The sequence below is a fragment of the Pholcus phalangioides genome, unplaced genomic scaffold (genome assembly GCF_987345545.1).
Source record: "Pholcus phalangioides strain wild (caught in Gottingen) unplaced genomic scaffold, Ppha-v1.0 ptg000015l_1, whole genome shotgun sequence".
NCBI lineage: Eukaryota > Metazoa > Arthropoda > Arachnida > Araneae > Pholcidae > Pholcus > Pholcus phalangioides.
Window position 1 is genome coordinate 39,831,974 of NW_028301608.1, and position 25,399 is coordinate 39,857,372.

General features: G+C 36.3%; 1 protein-coding gene across 2 annotated transcripts in view; it reads left to right on the top strand.

The window, feature by feature from the left end:
- LOC149076011 (pikachurin-like) overlaps positions 1-25,399 on the top strand; it is a 144,425-nt gene that overhangs the window by 97,755 nt on the left and 21,271 nt on the right. Inside the window, exons 3-9 of one of the 2 annotated variants that reach the window (XM_089243539.1) lie at positions 1,051-1,451; positions 3,498-3,765; positions 8,282-8,495; positions 8,874-9,018; positions 14,734-14,923; positions 15,165-15,290; positions 17,393-17,630. In XM_089243539.1, the coding sequence (XP_089099665.1) occupies positions 1,051-1,451; positions 3,498-3,765; positions 8,282-8,495; positions 8,874-9,018; positions 14,734-14,923; positions 15,165-15,290; positions 17,393-17,630 (1,582 nt within the window). The remainder of the gene's footprint in view (positions 1-1,050; positions 1,452-3,497; positions 3,766-8,281; positions 8,496-8,873; positions 9,019-14,733; positions 14,924-15,164; positions 15,291-17,392; positions 17,631-25,399) is intronic. The other variant, XM_089243540.1, reaches the window with a different exon arrangement.

Consider the following 25,399-nt stretch of genomic DNA (forward strand, 5'->3'; position numbering starts at 1 on the left):
GTAGCATTAGAAATAATTTATATTCTACTAAATATAATTAAAACCGACTGGCGGTTTTCGAAATGGGATGGCAAGAAAACGGTGACAGATATTAAATTTATCCCTGCGGAACATAAATGTGCAAAGTCAGAAATTTCAACTACGTCATTCATGTTTCAAGCGGTTGTATAGCAATTAAAATTAAAATAAAGTAACATTTTACACCCCGTACCCAAAAATCCAATGAGAAAGTCGTTGCCCAGTCTCTTCTGATGACAGCACAAAATCACCACGTTTCTAAGGGCAATATTCGCAGAGATATTTGAATTAAAAAATCGGAGAAAAATCGGGAAAGAAGAGCAAAAACTTAATGGACAACACTTCTTGCCAAACTTTACACCGATTTTTTAAATTATGATATCTATACGAATATTGTACTTAGAAAGGTGTAAACTTTTTTGTTGGCATCAGGAGAGACGGGGAAAAACTTTCTAACTGGGTTTTCGGGCACAGGGTGTCTGTCCATATAAAAAGTTAATTTATTTTATTTCAATGACTATACAATCCCTTGCAGCATGAATGATGTAGCTGAAATTCCTGACTTTGCACATTTACAGTATATTCCACAAGGGTGAATTTAATGTCTATCACCGTTTTCTTGCCATCCCATTTCGAGAAAACCCCAAGTCGATTGTGGGACGCTATGTATAATACTGTCCTCTTGTGCCACATACAATGTTTACCATACCTCAAATAATTAATTATTTTGAAAAATTTCAAAAAGTGCATTATTAACACCTTACGGGCATGATAAAACGCAATTGCATAAAAATTGATTCAAAATACAAAAAAAGTTCAGTTCATAAGTGATGAAAAAGATTGAGATTTTATTAACTTAATCATATTTAAAAATAAATTTAAAATTTTTAAACTCATTTTTTTTAATGAACTAAGCATTTATGTTAAGGATCTGAAATTCCTTTTCTCGACATCCCTTAAAAATTGCTGGACTAATTTTATAGTTAATAGTATGAAATAATTATGATTTGTTAATTTTTCTTGTCTTTCCAGAAAATAACGAATACGATAGGATATGGAACCTTAACTTATCCTTAACGAGCAAAAACTCCCCAGAGTCCGACAGTTCGAACAGGCACATCTTTCATTACTCCGTGGGAACTCCAAACCAAAGGCAAACGAGAGACAATGACAAATACATTCCCAGTCGGGAGACTCCCGATCCAAGATCCAGGACCCTCAGCCAATCCGATAGCGGTTCGTCAACGAACCAAGCTTCTGAAGCTTCTGAAGAGCAGCCGAGTGATTACGATTCTGATTCGAGAGATAACGACGACGACGACGACGAACTGTACAGACCGGAGATTGAATTCCCCAGGGACGAAGAAATGCTGCAGAAAATTCCAGAGAGAAGACATCACCGCAGGACATCTACAACAACAGCGTGGAAGCAGGTAGACAATGTCTTGCAATTTAAAATAAGCTTATCACGGAAAAAAGTTTGTTTTTCGAAACTCGTTAAAGTCTAGCACAGGCTGTCCGAAATTGCTTGCACGGAGGATATCTCTGCAACCGTTGACTTTAAAAAACATAGTTTCAATTACAACAAACGTTTTCAAATTACGTGCATTTACTCAAAATGTTTTCAATTTTCCAACGGGTCCTATACGTGAAGAAAATATAAAAATTCATTTTTGATGTTCTTCAAGGACATATGCTCATTTTTTTGTAGAGGGCCGCCAATTGAGTGGTTCGGTTATTAGATGCGTTCCACATCTGATGGCTTTGAGGGCCGTATTTGTCCCGCTGGCCATGGGCTTAGCATGTATGATGTAGACCTTGCGTGTTAAAGCGTCTAATTAGTGAAATGTAGATGTGGCTCTGAAAAGTAATTTACAAAAAATTGTATTATATATTATATTTAAATCATTGATTCCCAACAACGTGGTAGTTAACGCTCGCTGGGGGGCGGTAGAAGCTACGGGTATAACACAGGATCCTATGCGTTAGATTGCGTTGAGGGGCGATGGGAGAAAATAATTTTTGAAGAAGGGGATGATGGAACAAAAAAGGTTGGGAAACTGATTTAAATGCAATATATTAACGCGGGGATATTTAACTTTAAATTTTTCAGTATTTATCGCCAACGATTGAGGGTGCGAGAAATTGTGAAACGTAAATTACAGAATAGAGATATAAACTATAGGCCCAATAATATTCAGATATCCCCAATAAATAAGGCAAATGCACGAAAAAAGAGATTATAAGTATAGTGTGACCATATACAGGGTGATTCAGAAGAGATGGGGAAAAACTTTCAGAGGTGATTGTACAAAACAATACAAACAATTGTCATCAAAGAATGCATGGTCTAACATGAAACGCAAACGCACCACCGCGTTTCGAAACGGCCACTCCGCAAACGTTAAAACGACATTCCTGTTGAAATTTATCGGGAGAAAAAAGAACACTATATGCACGCAAATATAACCGGGGGAAGAAGAAGAAACCATATGCAAATCTGTGAAGATATTCCAGCGTACAATCGTTCTAACAGTTGTAACGTACGGGATAATGTCGCAGTGTTTGCAGTTCCGTAAATGAAATGCATGTCTGCTATTTCAGTATTACTAAAACTGCGCCACTATCCCGTACGTTACAACTGTTAGAACGGTTGCACGCTGGACTATCTTCACCGATTTGCATACGGTTTCATCTTCTCCCCCAGGTTACATTTGCATGCATATAGTGTTCTTTTTCTCCCGATAAATTTCAACAGGAATGTCGTTTTAACGTTTGCGGAGTGGCCGTTTCGAAACGCGGTGGTGCGTTTGCGTTTCATGTTAGACCATGCATTCTTTGATGGCAATTGTTTGTATTGTTTTGTACAATCACCTCTGAAAGTTTTTCCCCATCTTTTCTGAATTACCCTGTATATCGAAAGATAGCCTCTTACCTTGTATGACCTTAATCACGAGAAAGAGAATCTTCGATCTTCAGTAGGGAGAAATGTGAGGGGGGGGGGGGTGGGGGTTCAAGCAGCATCCTTGGATGTTTATTTCCTGCCCCCCTCCAATTTTTCCGTACTGAAGAACGAAGACTCTATTTTCGTGCTGAAGGTTATACAAGGGCAGAGGTCATCTTTCAGTGGTCGCACTATAACTAAACTCAATTTGAAAACTTTTTTTAATTAGTGTATATTTACAGGGCCGTCATTTCAACTTTTTCCAGGGGGGGGGGGCAAAGCACATGTACTCAATGTATGTATATATATATATTTGTATATATATATATATATATATACCATTTTTAGTGTATTTTCAAAAGCCAGAGACGGGAAACGACCCCCCCCTGCCCCCCCTAAATGACGGGCCTGTATGTTTAAGTATGTTCCTGAAGTCAACGGTTGTACAGATATCTACTGTGTAAACGATTTGGGACAGCCTATGTAGAATTTTCAAGATCGAGCAATATGAAATTGATTTTTTTTTGTTTCCCAGGTTGCTATGCCCGAATCTGACAAGTCTGCAGAATTATCCAGCACCAACTCGATGAGTGATGTTCCTTCCCCGAGTGACCTAGAACTAGTTAATACCATCACCATGACCACTGCCCCGAGCGCTAATACTAACAGAGCTGTCATGATGGATACTATTTCGTGTGACGATTTGCATTGCAGAAACGGAGGATGGTGCGAAGGAATATCAGATAACGAACGCGCGAGGTGTCGGTGTCCGATAGGATGGTCTGGAATCGCATGCGAGAGAGGTGCATAGTATAATATTTCAGTGCAGTACCTATAATAAATCGGATTATTTATGAGTTATAAAGCTCTTCTCTATTCATCTAGTATATTACACTTTTTTTTAAAATAAACGCTATTTTTTGGTACTATCGTGAACAACTTCATTTCAAATAATAATGATAATATCAAGCAACTAGAAATGTACTTTTCATCAGCCATATAATGAAGGAATATTCAAAAAATGTTGATTGGGATGAAATCAAACTGTACAACTCGATAGACTTTTGACTTTCCCGAACAAAATGAAATGTATGTATTTGAAAATAAAACTTAGCAGCAACTGAAAATACGCCCACAAAATACTTTCAAAATTTGGGAATGACCCGTTCCTAGGCCGGGATTACACTGTAAAAGTTCAATAACAGATCTTTTACAAAACTTGAAAATAACAATCAATAAACCTATTGATTACATTCGCTGGAATATAACCGGTATGCATATTAGCTGCATTTTTCAAGTTTTATAAAATAAATTTTGTAGTGTAATACCGGCCCTCGAGGAAGAATATAGTTTTTCAATGAGGTAAAAAAAAATTACATACCTCATCTATGGACCCGATATATGTGCATATTACTTGAATTTACAAAGGCTTTTTTCATTTCCATAGTGCACATGCGTATTAATATTTCTGAATAGTCTTAACTCGGTACGTAGTAGGCAGGATATCAAATATATCTGCGTAATACAGACTTCCATCAGTAAAAATATATTCCAACTTCTCGCGATGCTTCCTTGAAATATAATTACCTGGTGTAGAACGATTTCGTAATTTAATGAAAAAATTTATTTCGTAATTCAATGAAAAAAAAACGATTTCACAATTTATTTTAAAAAATACTTTACAATTTATTAGAAACTAATTTCACAATTTGGCAGAAAAAATTGGGCCATTTCATATTATAAAATAGTTTAAAGAAGAAACACTACTCCTGCGAATTATCTCCAGATCAAATCCAAAACTGGTCAATTTGTTTGTAAATGACGTATGACATGAATGTCGCTCTCCACTTGTTAACACAAGATATACAGAAGACTGGATGTTGTGAAGATATTTATTATTTGAGATGTTAATTTTTTAAGGAAGGAAAAAAACTCATCTCTGCCTCTACCGGGAGTCGAACCCGGGTCCCTCGATTGCCGGACGAGTGCTCCGTACGGTTCAGAGCACTCGTCCGGCAATCGAGGGACCCGGGTTCGACTCCCGGGCAGAGATGAGTTTTTTCCTTCCTTAAAAAATTAACATCTCAAATAATAAATATCTTCACAACATCCAGTCTTCTGTATATCTTGTGTTGTTTGTAAATGTTAGTTTTCAATGGCATGAAAGTCTTTGGCTAGCTCATTTTACGTCAAAATTGCATATGGATGATAGAGGAAGAATATTATAAGATATAGGGCGTTCATGATTAACCGCTTCGCTTACGCGCATTGGCAAGAAAATACGGTGACCTTGTCCTGACCTCACAGCAGGGAAAGAAAAAGTAGAAAAAGTAAGAAAAAAAAGAAATGAAAGGAAAACAGTATAATATATAAGTATGATAGAGAGAGATACCATTCTATATTATACTCTTACCTCCCCCCCCCCCGACTTCTCTCTTATCTGTAATACTTGCAGTAGTAGGTACGAAGTAGATCTCTCTTTTCACCCTCACCTACCTGTTCTCTTTCGTTCTTAGATGTATAGAATAGAAGGATACCTTTTTCCGTAAGGATGCGGTGATGAGGAGAGAGGAAAGAAACGGAGGGAAATTTTTTGAATTTATTCCACTGGCGTTTGGACGCAATATTGCGTCCTTGATCGTAAAGTGGTTAAAATTCCCGTACTCTGAGTAGTTATTTATGAAAAATCAAATTTTTAGAATATCTTAGGGACCATGTGATAGTGGTTTATGCAATGAAAAAATAGTTCAATTTTCGACCAAAGTGAAAAAGTGGCGCTGTTTTTATTGCATTTTCAGTTTTGCCCCTATGGTCTACATAACGTGTGTACAAAGTTTCAATGCAGTACGTCCACCAGAACGGGCGCTACATAGGTCTGAGTAGTGTCAGTATAATTATAATCACCCCAGCAATTATACTGACCAAGGGAGAGTATTCATCTGGTGGTCGGAAATTGAACTATTTTTATTGCATAAATCTCTCCCATGGTCTCATTAAGATATCCTAAAAATTTGGCTGTATACGGGTAACGGAAACTTTAATTAATAACGCCCTGTAGTATCAACATACAACTTTTATTGCTCAAAGTTGTGGAAAACAAAAATGCTCACAGACGCCGCATTCTTCAAACTATATCTTTTACACGTAAATGCCATTTCCAGAAGAAAAACTTTTTTTTCCAGAAATTACGTCAGTTAAAAAAAAATTATTTTCCTGCAATGATTAAATAATAGTTGAAGTTCCGTTCTTTCTCCTAGATCAATTTTTCTTCACTACTTTCATCCATACTGATTGCTATATAAGAGCTAATGACATTTTTTTACGTGGAAATCTGTCAAGAATATTGTTATATCGGGAAAAAGTTTCTGTGATGAAGTATGAAGTCTAGAAGAGATAATGTTTAAAAGAGAGGGAAAATATTCGATATATAAGTGAATTTTCAAGAGCGTTAAAATGTTGCAAAATTTTTATTTCCGGAGTTGTTATGTGTGCATAGAGAGAGAAGATGAACATTTTTTCGTCATTATGAAGTTTCATCGTGTTTTTCTTCGAAAGAGAGGAACCGTTTTCTTTTGTCCTTGCTTCCATCATATTTAAATCATTGGAGCTCCCTCTCTTTGTTTCTTCCATACGCAACGTATTTCCTCTACCGTATGTAAAAGCGTTGTTTTTGCACGAGTTCGTTAAACACGGGAAAAAACGGAATGAAAAAAAAAGAAAAATAAACACTTCTTTTTTTCTAAACACTTCAAACAGTTTTTCCTTCTTCTTCTAGTAGTCGGTTTTCTCGCATCCCGTAGGGGAATGTTTTACGTAAAATCCCGTTTCCCCGGGAACAAACGAGCGAAGCGATTAGAAATACGTGTTGAACACATGTTAGGAAGAAGTTGGTCTTTAGGCAGTGGCGTTCTTGCCGAAATTATTTTTGAAAGCAGTGACGTGTAAGTTTCTGTGTTAGTTCCTCTTCCCATTACACACACAACAAACACTTTTCTTTTTTTTTTGTCTCTACAGATATATATTTTTTAAATAAAATATCCTTAAAATTGAAACTTTACTGTTTCCATCTTTTTCCTCTAGAATTATGTCTGATCATCAGTACAATATTAGTTTGATACCGCCACCTCCAAAAATTTCCATAAAATTTCCTTTAGTTTCATATTTTTAATATCAACGATATTGTAAGATGAGAAAAAACAATTTCAATCGACAATCATCATCAGAATTACCACTTTATCGCACATCAACTCCCGTTGTATATCGCCATTCACCAATTTCCAGTGGAGTTAAGTGGGAAATGAAGGCACCATCTATATCCGTGGTCGCCCCAGGCTCGGTACATAGAGAAATCGTTTCTGATGTTCTTGCCCGGATTCGAACCCATAGACCTTAACAGCGACCTTCACGATGGAAGACTTAAAAATCAGAGTTACTATCACTCGAGCTCGATTAACTCATGTTCACCTCATAATATTTTTCCAGGTATACCACTCTTTCTCTTTTTAAAAGTTTTGAACTATTTCATGTAAAATAACAGATTCAGTTAACAGAAATGCATTAAAAGAAGAGCCAATGTTTTTAAAGCAAACATTTTTTCAACGAAATTTTTTAACATCAGGATGAAGTCTGGACATTCTAGGGCCTTATCTCTTCAATCTGCATGTTTCAGACAAAGAAATGAGCTGTCCAAATCATAAATGGATAAGAACACCTACGAGGTCGACTGGGTTATGTCAATTCCAGCTTTAGGGGTGCTTGTGTATGCACATAGTGTAAAATAAAAAGATCTTTTCAGTATAACTCTTCTTCCCGTATAACTTACTATTTATATATTTTTAAACTGCTCATTTTAGCCTCCTGTTCAGTTTTTGGTATTTTTGTTGCTCCTTCGTGTTCCAATCATTCACTTTTGTCATACCACGGTCATTTTCTGCTCACGAAGGCTAATTAGATCGGAACCTAGAATTTATTGCCAATTCTGAACGCGGCAGCCTTTTTCTAGGAATAGAAGTTGGTGCGCTAACCCCTCGGTGTGGGACTCCCTGCGGTAGCAATCTTTTATTGTAATCATGTCACCGTTTCTCTTAGTGTTTCAAAACAAACTAATCTGTAAATTAAAGGAATTACACGATTTTCCATAGAAGCCTATGAAAAGTTGCGTTTCGGCTAGCGAACGTGATTCCGGAACGAATTATTTTCGTTAGTTGAAGTGAGGTATCACTGTATGTGAATAGCATTTAAAAAGTAATTGAATTTTTATTTTTAATGAATGAAACCATCGTACTAATATTCATTCGTTTCTACCCTATTTCAAATTAGAAGAAGCCATACACTACCCGAGGTTGAGGAGCCAATCATATCTCGCCCTGCGTATGGTCACGAGGGAACCCGTTCAAGAGAGTATGCAGATCGAACTGGAGTTTCGTCCCGAACTGTACGAAGGTGTACTGCTTTACATTGGTAAAGGTGGTTATCCATCTCGAGAAGATGTATTCTGCTCCCTCATACTTCGAAACGGCATACTTGAGATGAGGTACGCAAATAAATATAAAGTCGAATCCCGTTATAACGAACTCCAAGAGACCGGAGAAATCACTTCGTTATAACGAAATTTCGTTGTAAAGGAATTTCAGTTTTTTTGCATAGATCCTATGTAAACTTATCTGGGGGATTAGAAACATGTTCGTTAAATAGAGACTTTCGCTATATCGGCACTCGTTAAAACGGGATTTGACTGTATATATATAATTTTTTTTTTTGTGATTCATCCTGATTTTTGTTAAAATCGAGTTGTATTTTAAAGACATAATAAACTGAAAAAATCATCAAATTAATTTATGCTGAATTTTTTTGAAATATTAAAAAAAAAAAAAGATAAAGTGTGATAAAATCACTTTTTTCTTTCTTAAAGGTATTTTGGAGGGATTCACGTAGGTGTCATTCGTAGTGATCAACCAGTGACTCTCAATACGTGGAATAGAGCCATCGTTTACTTCGATGAACAGAAAACGTGGCTCCAGCTGAACGGTGGACTACGCCCAGGGAAACAGTCAAAAGTTCGTATTTCTTTATGAGAAATAAAAACTCGTTAACACATAATGAACTGTATATACAGGAAATTCACTTTTCTTGAATTTAAAAACAAATAGAAATACAAATCCTCGGGAATATCTATAAAATTCGTAGCGGGAGAATTTCGTATAATACAGAAACGTGCGTGTCGGAAACGCCCAATTTGGTAGTTGAGGTTATTTTAGTAGTTAAATATAGTAGTTAAGGAAAATGTGATAATAGCTAATTATGAATAATCATCAATCATCTTAGAAAGCTTGATAAGTTACTCTACATTTGCTACATCTACCGGCAATTATGCGTGATTCCCAAGTGGCGTTGATAAATTTCAGAAACATGGGAAAAATTATAACGCCCTCTTCTCTTCATTTAACCAGTTTTGCTTGTGCGTAATAAGTTACGTTACACATATTTTGCATTAAAATTTTATTTAATTGAGATAGAACTTAAGAAACAGCGATAAGAACATAAAAGATGATTAATAGTCTCGTAATGCTGGCTTTGCTCATATTTACCAACATTTGCAAGTAACGCCAACAATCACTGATCGAGTCCATGAAATCCTACACCAGTGGTTCCGGAATACTTTTAGTCGTGGATCGCCCCCCCCCCATCCCGTCACCAATCATATATAGTGAGAATGTTCTCGAACAATGGAGGGTATTCTATCCAGTACTAATAAATGTGATGCGATAGCAATGTCATCTACAGGACTGCAGAAGAACTAAAACAACGTTTCATACTCCTATCGAGAGATGTCGCCACAAGTGCAATTTTTGAAAAATCCTAAACAATAGTACTACTACTGCAGTCTCTACCAACGTTACAACGTTAATTCAATTATCTCTTATCACTTTAACCCTTACAGCAGCACTGACGAGGTATCTCGTCTAACTTGATGCGCTTTAGTTCGGCAATCATGGAAAATACCTAGGCTCCTTAAAACCCGTTTCATTCCGGCAATGACGAGCTCAGCTACTGCGTTGAAGTTTTTTTAACTTAATAGTCAAAGTTTTTTAATTACAGTCAAACATGTTTTCAGTTTCTGTTCGGAGTTTGATAACAGAAGAGAGAGACGGTGTTCCCACCCCCCATGTTTTCGGGGTAATATAGGAATTATGCATGCAAAGTAATTAATAGGAAAAAGATAAGAGTATTTCTCTTCCTTATTTCTTTTTTTAATAATTATTAGTCTTTGTTTTGGAGGAAAGCAATATTATCGGACAAAATCTGATAAAAAGTGGGAATTTCTAGGAGGTTGGTGATATAGTCTATGGCAATTATAACGCGGATCAAAGAAATTTTAAAAATCGTTTAAAGGGTTAAGTAATTTATTTATATAATTATTTTTTTTCAACTTTTATAAACTTACAATTAAGCCATGGACCCCTGTGGGTTCATGCACCCCCAATTGGGAGCCGTCAAACCGAAAGATACCCAGGCCACATCGCCATATGGCAATATCGGCTCATTGTCCACACGGACTGGATACCTATGGCAATTTATTTATAAAAAAGTATACATTACAAAATATACGTTACAATCATAACAACTATAAAATCATAATCTAAGTATAAAATCAATTGCGAGATCACAAATCTACGTATACGATCGGAAATCAAACATATAATCCTATATATTCCATATTAAATCTTGGGAACCACTGTCCTTGATTGAAGCTCGTGCATAATGGCCGGTGAATTTGAGTAATTTCATTGAAGACATATCATATTTATACAAGATATACCTATATACCTATATCATATTTACCAATACGAGCTGGGGATTATACGTCACCGGTAAATTTGATGAGTTCAAACTATGTCAAAAAATTTATCTGACTTAGCAAAATCGTCGGTAATTATGCATAATAACCGGGCTCATCACATTTACCGTAACACAGACATTGAAATATTTAATGATGCTTAGAAATATAACGCGACCAAGTATTGGGAATATTTTTATGAAATACTAGGGGGGCTCTGCCCCCCTGCCCCCTTTGGCGGCCAACCCCCCCCCCCCCCACTTCTCTCCCGGACATATCTTGTTTATTTCGTCCCACTTCATCAGCGTGCTATGGAAAAGGGGAAAGGGACGTGTGAAAGCACCAGCCTACTGAAGAAGCGAATTTTAATGAAAATAATAATAAAGCAACAAAAAACAAATGAGATTCATCAAGTATCCCCAGAAAACTTCCCCATGGGGGTCCCCAGATTCAATTCGCTGAATTTCAGTGGGGCCCCACACTGGATATATCTTGGGCTACCGATGTGTTGCAAATTTTACAATGTTAAACCACAAAAATCAATGAGATACATTCAGGGGCACCGAATTACAACCTGCCAACATTTCCATGAAGCCCTGACCTGCAAGCTTGTCGGACACCCCCCTGTGAGAATTTTTCATTTTTATCAATTTTACAACGAATAAAATCCAGGGCCCCACATCCAGTAGCGGGGACACAATACGCAGATTTTTAGTGGGGCCCCAGACTGGCTATATCTCGGGTTTCGGCTGTGGCAAATTCTACAACAGAAAAGAATGAGATTCATCCAGGGCCCCCAAAATCAAACCTGTAAACATGGGGCCCCCGACTTGGAAGCTTGTCGGTCATCCCCCGGTGCGAGTGCCATGAAAAATTTTCATTTGTATTCGTTTTACCAACGAATAAAATCCAGGGCCCCCAACCAATTACCCGGGACACCAATTCGCATACTTTTGGTGGGGCCCCAGACTGGATATATCTTTTGCTTCCGCTATCGAAATTTTTCAACGTTAAAGCAGCAAGAAAACAATGAGATCCATCAAGGGCCCCTGGAAATGAAAACTTTTTACTTATACGTGAAATCTTCCCCGGGTACCCCGACCCTGTGTTGGGAGCACTGCTGTTGTGTGTGTATATTATACATATACATACCTCTCGGCATGGACCCCCCCCCCACAAAGGAAGGGCTGACAGGGGCCACAACGATTCTTATCACTTTTTTGATTTTTCACACTATAAATTAATCACAGAGGGGCCCCTGAAAAGCTGGTTTGGGGGCTCGAAATCTAAATTCCAGCCTAAGGGCTCTGCTGTAGGATGTAGGAGCCTCTTGGTACATGCACATAACATGGTCCCGATGGGTCAAATGGGTCCCGATATGTGAATATCGACCCAATATCGATATATGATATCATATCGATATATGAATATGAATGTACGATATATGAATGTGAATATCGATATATGAATCGAACCGACTTCCGTAACAGATTTCCGTCACTCAAAAATTTCACCCACTTCCGTCACTCGGTTGCTTAGCAACAGGCCCTTTTCGAGTTTGTTTGTGATTTTATATCTTATCTTGAAAAGAAAAGAGCATTCAGAGAGTATAAAAGTGGACGTGGTGACCTATCATTGTTTACTGATAAAAGAAGACTGTTGAAGAAAGCGATAAGGGATAGTAAAAAGGAAGTTGAATCTAGGTTGGCAGATAACATTGGCTCTGACCCAAAATCATTTTTTCGATACGTCAATAATGGATGTAAGGGGACAGTTGGCCCCCTCTCGATAGGAGGCTCTAAGGTAGAGAGCAATGTAGGCATGTGTAGTGCTTTCAATGACTTTTTCGCGTCGGTTTTTAATGGAGATAATGATATTCGATATACGGGTGTTGCATGGGGTAATAAAACCCTCAACGATATTCAAGTAGAAGACGTGGAGGTCCTAAATCTTCTAAGAAATGTATGTGCAAGCAAAGCACCAGGACCAGATGATATCTATCCCAGGGTTCTCAGGGAAGGTGCTAATGAATTGTTGGGGCCAGTCGCACAGATATTCAGGAGTAGTGTTGCTGAGGGTATCGTCCCGAGAGATTGGAAACTGGCTAACGTTGTTCCGATATTTAAGAAGGGTAGTAGAGAGGTGGTGTCTAATTATCGTCCTGTGAGTTTGACGAGCTCCCTCTCGAAAATTTTGGAAATTATCATCAAAAGGCAGTTTGTGAAGTGGATAGACGAGAATAATGTATTGTCGGATAATCAGCATGGGTTCAGGAAGGGGAAGTCATGTGTAACTAACCTCCTTTGCTTCTATGATTACGTGACTAAGGCTTTGGGTAAGAGCGAAAATTTCGACGTTGTTTACCTTGATTTCCAGAAGGCATTCGATCGGGTCCAACATGGCAAACTCTTGAAGCGTTTACACGAGATTGGAATAGGGGGCAACTTGCTGAATTGGATAGAATCGTGGTTAAGAGATAGGTCGCAACGAGTTATGGTGAACGGGGAATTCTCTGGTTGGACAGACGTCACAAGTGGAGTTCCTCAGGGAAGTGTCCTTGGCCCCATACTTTTTTCACTTTTTATCGACAAACTCGATCAGGGTATCGATGGAATTACTAGCAAATTCGCAGATGATGTGAAGCTAATGGGGGTAATCGGTAATGAAAGCGATAGGGAGTTGCTCCAGACCAACTTAAACAAGATTGCAGCATGGGCAAATGAATGGGGCATGACGTTTAGCGTAGATAAGTGCATGGTCGCTCATTTTGGTTCGAACAACCCATGGTTATCTTACGAGTTGAATGGTGTCACTATCCCGGATGCAACAAGAGTCACCGATTTGGGAATTCTCATTGACGAGCGACTTAAGTTTTCTGAACATTGTTCAGCGGTTGTCAAAAAAGCGAATAGAATGCTTGGTCTTATTTTCAAAAAGGTCTCTTCGCGTTCTCCTAAAGTCATTCTTCCGCTTTTTCGAGGCTTAGTTCGTCCTGGACTGGAGTATGCTGTAAGGTTTTGGAGACCATACCTACAGAGGGACATAGACTTGATTGAAGGGGTGCAGAGAAGAGCTACGCGTGTCCTTATTGGCACACAGGCCTTGAGTTATGAAGAGAGACTTCATTTTTTGAATATGTTTACATTGGATGAGCGCAGGTGTCGAGGAGATATGATCGAAGTGTTCAAAATTTTCAATGGGATGGATAGGATGGACCATGAACTTTTAGTACACCGCCAATCAACTGCTTTTACAAGGGGACACCAGTATCGATTGGTGAGGGACAATGCAAGGTTATGGTGTCGCAGGGAATTTTTCTCTAATAGGGTTGTTAATAAATGGAATAGCTTACCCCCGGAGGTAGTAAATTGTAACACAATTGACACGTTTAAAAAGAAATACGATAAACATGTTGGGGTAAATCGAGAAGCTATCCATTCTTAGAATAAGACAACCATAAGTATTCTTTATGGGCGTTGTATAATATTTTATCATGTGTATATATATATTGTTTATAATTTTTGTTAATTGCATTTTTAATTGGGTTGCTGTATTTTTGAAATATATGACATCCATATTTTTATGGGCATCTTTTTATCAGCCACCTCGTTGGGCATTTTGCCTGTTGTGGCGTTGTATTTGTATTTGTATTTGTATTAGTATAACGTGTGTGGTTCTCAAAATCAAAAAAACAAATTTATATTAATTTAAAAAGATTGAGAATATTTTTCAAAAATCGATCAGAAAAAAATACACAAGAAAAATATCCGAGTTCATAGGATTAAATGATTAAAAATAAAATATTGTTATCATTTTGGCAGCGAGACGTATGCTAACTTAATACGGCTTCACTTGTACGCAAACGTTTCGTACGTGTGTGTAATTGCGTCTTATATTTATTCAGTGCGTCCCGTCCTATTCCTTCGCATTTCAGGGTGTTTACCCAAGACTGGCAAGGAACAACACGGTGTATCTCGGTGGATATCCAAACATCTCACGATCCGCTTACGCCAGCGAAACGCCCTCGGGTCTTCAGGGTTGCGTCCGGCACTTCTCCATCAACGGACACACGTACAATTTCCGTTCCACCACCACTGAGGACATCCTGGACGGAGCTGATATCGGTAAATGGAAATATTATCACTACTATTTATTGCGATTAACAAAACACCTCTACCCTTAATCAACTTATTATAATACAAATATAGTGTGTGTTCGCAGCCAAAATACTTATCTCCAAGTCGCAGATGGTGGAATCAATGGGTCTCGAGTGTTGATGCGGTGCCATTAATTTAATTGCAAGTCGCGTTGGTCTGCCGGGTCCTTGTGCGTGCCGTTTTATGTGAGTTTTATTTTTCTCTCCAGAGGAATGTCGACCTGGAGTTTGCAACACCGTCTCGTGCATGAATGGAGGCCAATGCATAGCTGTTAATCCAAACTGGGGGACGTGTCTATGTCCTTTGGGATTCGGAGGAGACCAATGTAGCGAAAGTAAGTACCGTGTTGTCAAAGTTTTAAGAAATACAGTGAAACTTCAGTATAACGATACTCTTCAGACAAAGAAAATATGTCGCTGTAGAGGGGTTATCGTGATATCGAGAGGTAGAATTATCATCGGGTGCCACCAAATTTACGCTGTTGTTGGCATCTCCTCTGGATTGACGTTGTTAGTACGACGATAAAATGCATTTATAAATATTTATTCGCAGGAAAAGGTTCTAATTTATTAGTTGATGTATAAAATTTAGTTCGTGGTTTAAGGGATAAAGGGCTAAAATCAGGTCTTTTCTGGTCGGATAATTAGTGAAACTTATAAAAAGGAGTTTCTCGCGCAACTCTTTTATGTACTACACAGAAAGTAGCTTCACGGCAACCAACTTGATTAATACTTTTGGAAGATATTTCAATGCGAAAATACCAATATTATTTAACACTCTCGAAAGAACAAATGCTGGTGAAGAGTTTAAAATATATTAAAGGCGATTTTGAGTGAAATATAGAAAATATCGTTATAGCGGTTTTGAAATGATTAAAAAGAAATATCGTTAAAGAGGGATTTTTATAGTAGTTAAAATGATGTATCAAGAAGTGTTTAGTGTTTATCATTAGAGTGCATGCAATTCCAAACAAGATTTGAAAAATATTATTGCAGAGGGATTTATCTCGTAATATCGAGTATCGTTGTAGCGAGGATTCACTGTATATGCAAATTTGATGCGAATCTCATACATAAATCAAATAAATGAACTAGGCACCTTATTCTTTAATATTTAAAACTTTGCTGCGAAAATTTTCTAATTCAGCGTTCTTCAAATACAGTATTTCAGATTGGATAGCCAGTGAAATGTGTGGAAAAATTCGATAGCCCATTAGCTCCATATGCATCTAAATCTATTTTTTATATGTGGGTATTCCAGGGCCGTAACTAAAAGATTTCTGCGAAAACATGCCTATAAACTCCTTCAGTTTCTTAAGTTTTGATATGATTATATTAAACGGTGTACAGTGTATTTCCTTATTGATGAGTGAAATGTGCATTGAATGTAATTGTAAGAATGCATATTGCAAGATATGCGTATGTGAATTGTAAGAAACATTCCCCTCCCACCTGAAGTAGTGGAATTCGTATTTGCGGATTACGCACGAGGCATTTTAGTTCTTGAATAATTTTAATTCAATCATTTAATTCAAATTCTCAAGTGTATCCACGGACTACAGGTTGAGAAACGCTATTCTAGTTGACAAATACAAACACAAATGCCACAACCAAATTGCCCAACGAGGTGGCTGAAATTAAGATGCCAATGAAATACAATGCCATCTCTCATATTATGAAAAAACATTCATATATTCTTCTGTTCTACGTGAACACTAAAAACATAGAAGTCAACGATTTTTTTAAGAAAATACATGGCGGACGAGAAATCCTGAACACATTTTTGAAATTAATAACAAATCAACCAATTGATATAAAAAGATGTGGTTTGCACCTTTTAAATCTCGGAAATACTTATCATGGTCTATTTTTTTTTGAAAAAATGAAAAGTTTCACTCACACAGGTGACACTGTCAAACAAAAGAAACCTAACATTACACGTAAAATTCAACACAAACAGTACGTAATTAATGCAATGATAATTTGTGTTACATAAAACTACGAGATTTCACCATGCGCATCCTTTCAGCCGCTTAGATGTAGCATGAAAACGGCACTCATATTGAAATGTTATAGTTTTGGCAATACAAAAAATGGCATGAACATCAATTATACACACACGCTCTCTCTCTCCGTTATTAGATAACCACATTTTAATATGTTATGTTAATTTTTTCGTTTTAAAGCGTCACCTGTGAAATTTGAGTTTTATTCTTTCAATTTATCTGTTAAAAAAACACAACTCTATATATATAAGCCGTGATAAGTGTTTCAGTGCAAAACACCCCATTTTTTATATCAATTGGTTGATTTATTACTAATTTTTAAAACATGTATCCAGGACTTCTCCTTCACCCTATGTAACGAAATGAATTTCCTTTAAATCATGAATCACCATTCCGTTTGTGTTTCATATATTGAAAATTCTTTTCCGTAGTCGTAGAGATAACAGTGCCTTCGTTCGACGGAACAGCCCATCTGCAGTTCCCAGGGTTGGCATCTTCAAGTTTAACGTATACAGAAATTTTGTTGGTCTTGATGCCGAAAGCTTCGGACGGCGCATTGCTTTACAACGGATACAGAATCAACGGAACAGGAGACTTCCTATCGCTCAGTTTGGAGTCTGGTCACGTAATACTTCGCTTCGATCTAGGAACCGGAGTCAATACTATCAGGTAGAAAGCCTCGAGTAATTTTATTTTGGTTTGTAATGCGATTGTGTGGTTCGACTGAACCAAAATGCCACAAATGTTTGAGAGATTTTAGTGGTCTATGTTATCCTTAATAGAACGTGCATGTACTTTCGATTTTAAAGACATAATACGTTATACTATAACCCCCAATTAATATAATTGATGGTGAAGAGGGGGGGGGGGTGACACTATCACGGCCAAGTCCTTTTATTTGAGAATCAATAGTGTATTTTCTATTCCTTTTCGATACTGTTATGGGAAAAACCCTGTACATCAGGGGTGCCCGACCTATGGCTCATCAAGGGGTTCCATAATTCCCTGCTCATGCCAGTATCATCGTTGTGAGGATAAGAAATGATCGGGCTCAGAATTGGCGATTTCTATACCCCCACATCCAATCACTATGCGGTATTTGTGAGCTAATCAGAAAGATTCTACGCCAAAATAAGAAGAAACGAAATAGGATGCTGTGTTTCAAAATGTGGCAAACTTGCTAGGTAGTCTGAATGACGTTTATGGCAAACAGTGCAGAGGCCTTCTATCTCTAGGAGGTGCTGGTTCCATCCGACTCTCGAATGTTGTTCCAGTAGAGAAAATGTCAACTTACACAACACGATAACTATCGACGCTGACCATATTCCCTTCATGAAAATACGGGATATCACCAAAAATATTGTCAAAGGCAAGTTTCTATTCACACACAAAAAAATTCTCCGAAGCAAGTAAAGTTGTCATTTATAGTCGAAAAAAATTTTCCGAAGCCAAAAAAAAGTTGTCAAACACAAGTAAATTTGTCAAGTAAAGGCGAAAAATTTGTCGAAAGCGAGAAAAGTTGTCCACTAGCTCTAAAATTTGTTGGAAAATCACCCATCGTTTCCACGATGGGTACTGCAAGTCAAAATGCAATTTAAAGAAAACGTATATGTTTGACAAATATGTGAGATGAATATACATTATATTTATAATTAGAATCATAATTACCATAATATAATTAATAAGTCATGAAATAATCTAAATTCTTGATTTCAGAAATTAAATTAAGCCTTCTCGAAAACAAGGAAGAAAAGGGAAAATTTATGTGTAAAAAATGTTGGAAATGGCAAAATTAGAGGAATATACATAATAAAATGCAATAAAATACGGGTCGTATGATCACTTTTCGTATACAAGTTTCTGTCCCGCGGACTGAAAAAAGGTTGTGCATTCCTGCTCCCACATGAACTGGTCCCCATGGGTATCTTCAAGTCGGTTGAGGCCCTGGGCGCAGAAGAAAATACTAGGCCCCTAAAGTTAGGAAAAAAAGTGTAAAGTTGAGGTTTTTGGGGGCCTTCGGAAGTCGAAAGTCCTGGGCGCGTGGCCGATGCGCCCGCCGTTAAATCTGCCTCTGCTGGTGCCTTACAATCTATCGTAGAAAAATGTTTTACTTAAAGGAAGTCTAAATGATAAAAAAAAAAAAAATCAAATTTTTGTTTTTTCTTAATTATTTTTCTTCTTTCTTATCTAAAAGAAACTTAAAATTTTTTTTTTTCATCATGATGCAACCATTTTTTTTTTTTTGGTGGTTTTCATTTTGTAAGTACAAACAAAAAGCGTGTTGAACAAAACTGTTTATGACCATAGCCAACACTTCCATTTGCCTAAAACAGTTATGACTTCTCAATCAAGTCGATTTTTTGGGGATTTGGCTGATCCTCTACTTCTTCAGAAATGTGTAAAAAGCAAAACGCAAAATCCCAGTGTATCGCAAAATAGCTTAATCTGGTCTCTCATTCCTAAAATAACATTAATAACGCTCCAGACGCTAAAATATTATATTTATTTAGCAATTTGCTTATTCGGTGATGGCCTGATAATTATAGTTGAAATTATGGAACTCGACCTGCCACCTGGGTAAGAATCTGGTTGAAAAAGTGCGACTCCGAAAAGCCAAAAGTGATCTCGAACAAAAAGGAAGAACACGATTCTTGGTAAAAGGAACATTGAAGACATGTTTGAACAGCGGGAGGACCCTGACTACATCTCATATAATGCTGGGAATTACTGAAGCTGCATTTTAACTTCGATGAATTTATGACATTTTTCAATTTCAATTTCCCGAAAGTTGTGTTTTTTTAAACTTAATTTATCTCAGCTCTCATTAAAGATAATGACATGAAATTTTTACTGTGTGTGTTTATCATACCGTCATATAAACTAGTATAAATTGCAATGTATTTATTTTTGGGCCTTAAATAAAAAATTGATGCCAATACTAAACTAAAAAAAATGGTTAAAAAAATTGGTGTAAACTAGACAGAAAAAACCAAGTCTCCGTGTCATGAACTAAAGACAATCACTTTAGAAGATAAAAAAAAAATAATTAAGGCACTATGTCTTATAGAAAGAGGCACTATCTCTAGAAAAATTACATATAGTTAACGTTGCGGAAGATAGGCATTCGGACTCCCCCCTTAAAATCACTTTAAGGCCATCAGTTCACTGCTGTGACTCTTCCGTACTTCATTTTTTTTCTTTTATCCACTTTGTGTAATCCCCTTATCTATTTGCATATTTTATCGCTCATCCTTCATAAAAATACGGCTCTTTTTAGTCATCCGATAGGTGATGGACATGGATGAAAAAAATGCTTTGGGAAAAATTCCCGTTTCCAAAAATCCCTAATGATGTGATGAATACTTTATGCGCCTGTCAGTCTTTAATGAGTTGATGCATGAGAAAAAGACAAAGCCTTCTTTTTTTTAACATTTTTTTTACCCGCCCTCGATAGATGTGCCTGCTCCAATATCAATCAACTGAAGTTTGAGAAGCTTATAACGTTTACTCAATGCCTTAATCATCCAACCAGATTTTTTTTTTTCGAAGTACAGTCAAACTCAGTTATAACGATAGTGAAGATTCCGCGGAATTTTGTCGCTATAGTTACAACCGAGGTTTGACGTTTTCACACAATACCTCTTTTTTGATGAAGAGTATAATCATATGCAATCAAATACTTCGTACGAAGTTATTGTTGAAAAGAAATACAGGCGTTTTAATTTTGAAAGTACAGTCGAATACCGTTATAGCGAAAATCTCGTTTTAACGAACACTTTTCTAATCCTCCAGATAAGTTCACATGGGAACAATGCAAAAACTTGGAATTCCTCTATAAGAGATACTAACCCCCGGCCCGGCAAACATAGTTCGCCATACGGGGTTCCCCGAAGGGAGCATTTATTTTCTCCACACAAAAAAAAAAAAAAAAAAAAAAAAAAAATCAACTTTACATCTTGCCCCAGGGAGCAACCATTAACAACTCGCGAGCAGCAATTTAGTGTCCCTGGGGTTTATAATAATTGCTTCACTTAAGTATTATATTTTACATTGTAATTATCACACTGTAGATACACATTCACATATCACACATGAGTCCGACAATCATTTGATCTTTCAACATAAAAAAAGAGAAAAAGAAAGAAAGAAAAAAAAAAAAAAACCTATACACACATCAGGTCAGCTGAAATACACGAAGCAAATCAGTCCGTCAATCAGCTAATTTTGCACGAGATCGAAGAACACTACTACAAGTTATATTTCAGTCGATTTTATGCATTGTAACCATGTATTAGATATTAACATATATTTTATGTGCACTGCTACACACATGCTATCACGAACAAAAGTTTACATATTTTCGTAAAAAATCAGTATATGACATAAATTTAAAAAAAATTGTAGTACGTATTATTAAAATTTACAGTATAACTCGGCAACAAAAAAGATCAAAGTGAGAACTTTACATTGAAAAAATGGTATACGCTAATCCAGTCTAAATCAGAAAATCCTTTTCGTATTCATCAAATGCACTTATATACAATGTTGTATTAACACCTTACAATTATTCAACTTTTCAATAATATCTATATATTTAAAACAAATATATCATATATATTATGTATTCATTTAAACCTTGTCATAAAATAGGACATTATTGGTGATGTATATAATATTCCACGCTTTTTTGCATGATGGATTTTAAGAAATTAGCTATTTTCTTATTTTTCACCAATGTTAAGATTTTTATGTTGTGATCGCTAAAATTGCATTCTTTTCTGTCTTTGTCCCATGCTTCACATCTATATACTATATGTTGTGCGTCGCTAGCCTCCTTCTTGCAGAAGATACATAATGAGTCTCGTCTGTGGAACCTTGCCTGATAGACTCCCAGTGCCCCATGTTGAGTCAACAATTGGTTGATGTAGAAGTCTCCATAGATGTTGGTTGTTTTAACCTTCGGCATTATTGAGTGTGTAAATCTCCCTTTTGTAGTTGAGTTCCACAGCCTCTGCCATTCATCTTGTATATTTTTTTTTATGGCATTTTTAAGTTGTATTTTAGTGATTTTAGTTTTAATGTCAATTTGGTCCTTTTTTGTTGCCTCTTTAGCTTTATTATCCACATAGTCATTTCTTTTATTATTATTATGCGCTTTGATCCAATGAAATTTGATATTATTTATCGTTGCCAGATTTTGTACTGTACGATGAATTTCGTTATAATTGTTAGGGTTTGCTAGCGCTTGTAGTGCCGATTTCGAATCACTAAAAATGTGCACATTTTGAAGGTGATTTTCATGAGTATATTGCACCGCCTGTGTTATCGCTGTAATTTCGGCTCTAAATACAGTGCTATGATCACTAAGCCTTGTTAGTTGCTCCTTTTCAATCTGTGTGTTTTTATAATGCACATAAGCACAGCCAACCCTGTTTTCAATCCTGGATCCATCTGTGTAAATTGAATTTTCCATACTATCCTTTTGATCTTCATTCCAGTCGATCTTCTTTTTCTCCCACGGTGGTATTAGAGCCGGCTTATCTTCTTCTATGTGCTCTCTTTTAACAATATTTTGATTAATGCATATTTGTTCTCCAAGTTGAAGCAATTTGTAACGTTTCAGCAGATTTTGAAGCGTAATCTGTATGGGTGGTATCCCAGTAAGTACATTCAATGCTTCATTAGAAACCGTAATATAGCATTTTGAGATTGCAATTAAAGCTTTCCTCTGGATAGAAATTAATTTGTCATCCTGAGTTCTTGTATTTGTGTACCAGATTTCGTACCCATATATTACCATTTTCTCCAAGCATTCCAAATAAATTTTTTTTAGCACTTCAGCTTTGACACCCCAAGTGGCCCTTGATCTTTGAACAATTTCTTGCGTCTTTTTGGCCATTTTGTTCTTAATGTATTGTAGATGGTCAGTCCATGAAAAGTTTCTATTGATGACTACGCCTAAGTATTTGAATTTTGTTACATATTTTAGTGATTTTTTATTCATCTTTATGGAGGGGATCGTTGGTATTTTGCCCCTTTCTTTTACTATCGTAAATAGACATTTCTGAAGATTAAATTTCAAGCCAAATCTGTTCGCCCATTTTGCAAGCTCCTTAAGGATGTTCTTTGATTTCTTGATGAACTTGTATGGTGCTTCTCCTGTTATTATGATCAAGAAGTCATCAGCAAACGCTTGTAGTATTATACCTTTAGATGTAGCCTTTTTTAAAATCTCATTTGCTGCAATGTTCCATATCATGGGTCCCAATACTGAACCTTGTGGTACTCCAATGTTATATTCTTCAAACTTATTTGTAAGTTGATTCCAATACGTTCTTTGTTGTAGGTAGTCAAACAATATATTTTTTAGATATGTTGGTATTTTCATTTCACTGATGACAATTTTAACTTGATCTATTCTAATGGAGTTGAAAGCATTAGATATATCCAAAGATATCAAGCATGTTAATTTATCTCTCTCAAAGTTCTCCATTATCTTGTTTTTAACTTTTTGTAGGGCTTGAATTGCACTTTTGTTTTTCATAAATCCATATTGATTATCAGATATTATCTTATCCTTTTCAAGGTGATATATTAATCTGTTATATATACATTTTTCTAATGTTTTCCCCAGATCTGATAGTAAGCAAAGAGGACGGAAGTTTTTAATATCATTCATCTGTATCTCCTTTTTGGTTATATATAAAATTTTTCCCCTCTTCCAAATCTGTGGGAAAGTTCCTTGTTCAAGGCACAGATTGTAGATATGAAGAAGTTTCTCGGGGCATGTTTGAAATATGATTTTTACGACAGATTTAGTAATGCCATCTATTCCCGGTGTGGTGTCTTTACCGAAATCCTCTATAATCATAGAGAGTTCTTCTTGTCCTATATACTGCATATCCAAATCTCCCTCTATCTTCATAAATGTCGAATATTGTAGATCATAGGGGAAGAAATATCTATTTTTTACGTCATTCATCTCTGCTACATCACACACTTCTTTTCCTTCTGAGTTCATGACCTGATGAATTTCCTGTTTTCTTTCTTCATTGATTATGACTTTATACCTCCTCCCATATAGATTTTCCTTATTTATATTTTCAAGGTATTTTTTGAATGAGTCTTTCTTTACTTTCTTAATTATACGTTTGTATATGTTATACTGCTTCTTATATAAAATTTCCATCTTTTTCCTTTCTTCTTGCACTTGTATTTTTTGCATTCTTCTTCTGCATGCTCTCACTTTACTTCTTTGTTCTTGCAATTGTGCATTCCACCATGGTTCAGTTTTATCTCGATTAATTCTCTTCAGGCTCGAATTCTTACACATTTTAATAAGTTCTTTTTGGAAGTTATCCACATAGTTCTCGATGCCTATTTGTCTAATGCTGTCTATATCATCTTTTTGTAGAAAGTTTCTCAAGCTCTCTTTCAACTTCATTATATTAACATTCTTAGTACTAAAGTTCAAATTCTGTCTTTTGATCTTTCCTGTTTTCCTGTTTTCTTCGTATTTGTAAGTGATGAGTCTGTGGTCACTAATGGTACATTCATCGTACACCTTCCAATCTCGAATCTTCTCTAATCCTCCCCTTGTTATTGTGAGATCAATCCATGATTGTCCTCTGATGCAGAAAAATGTTGGAATATCTTTGTTGTTGTTAACACAGTCCATATTATTAGTCAATAAGAAGTTTTCAACCTTGTCACCTCTTTCATTCTTTGGATCCGGTCCCCATATTTTGCTATGAGCATTTAAATCACTATTTATAATAATAATTTCATTGTCATATTTATTACACACATCTTCGAGTTGTAATAGATGTTCCTCTATGTCTTGCGATGGAGAACAATATGTAGATATGTATACAATCTTAGTGTTATCAGTCTCTATCTTTGCAGCAACAATATTTTTACTGGTTTCTAATTTTATCACATTCAGTCGTTTGTTTGTTATTGCTATTGCTGCTTTAGGTTCTTCTTCATTGGCAATTATCCTCCATCTCATAGGAATTCCCATAACTTTTCCTTTGAAGACATATGGTTCATTAAGGCTGAGGATGTCAATTTCTTTTTCTGTGGCAGTTTGTCCGAGTAAAGACGACGCATAGTACGAGTGGTTCAAGTTTATATGACCACACTGTATCGTTTCCATATTCATTTTTTTTCTAAATGTTAGATGTGTTTGTATATTTCAAGCGAAAACCACTCTTACTCTTAGAAATATTTCTTATTGTTGAAAACTCTTGTTATGAGGATCCCTCCTTCTTTTATAGGTCTATAAGTCGTATGTAAGTCATTAGAGGTATCCTTGTTATGTGAAATATAAACTGCATTTTTGTTGTTTACATAATTGGCCCTATTTGCATTGTTTTGCCTGTTTCCCCGCTCATTTTCTTCTACACCATTCCATCGCCTTTCTCTCTCATATCCAT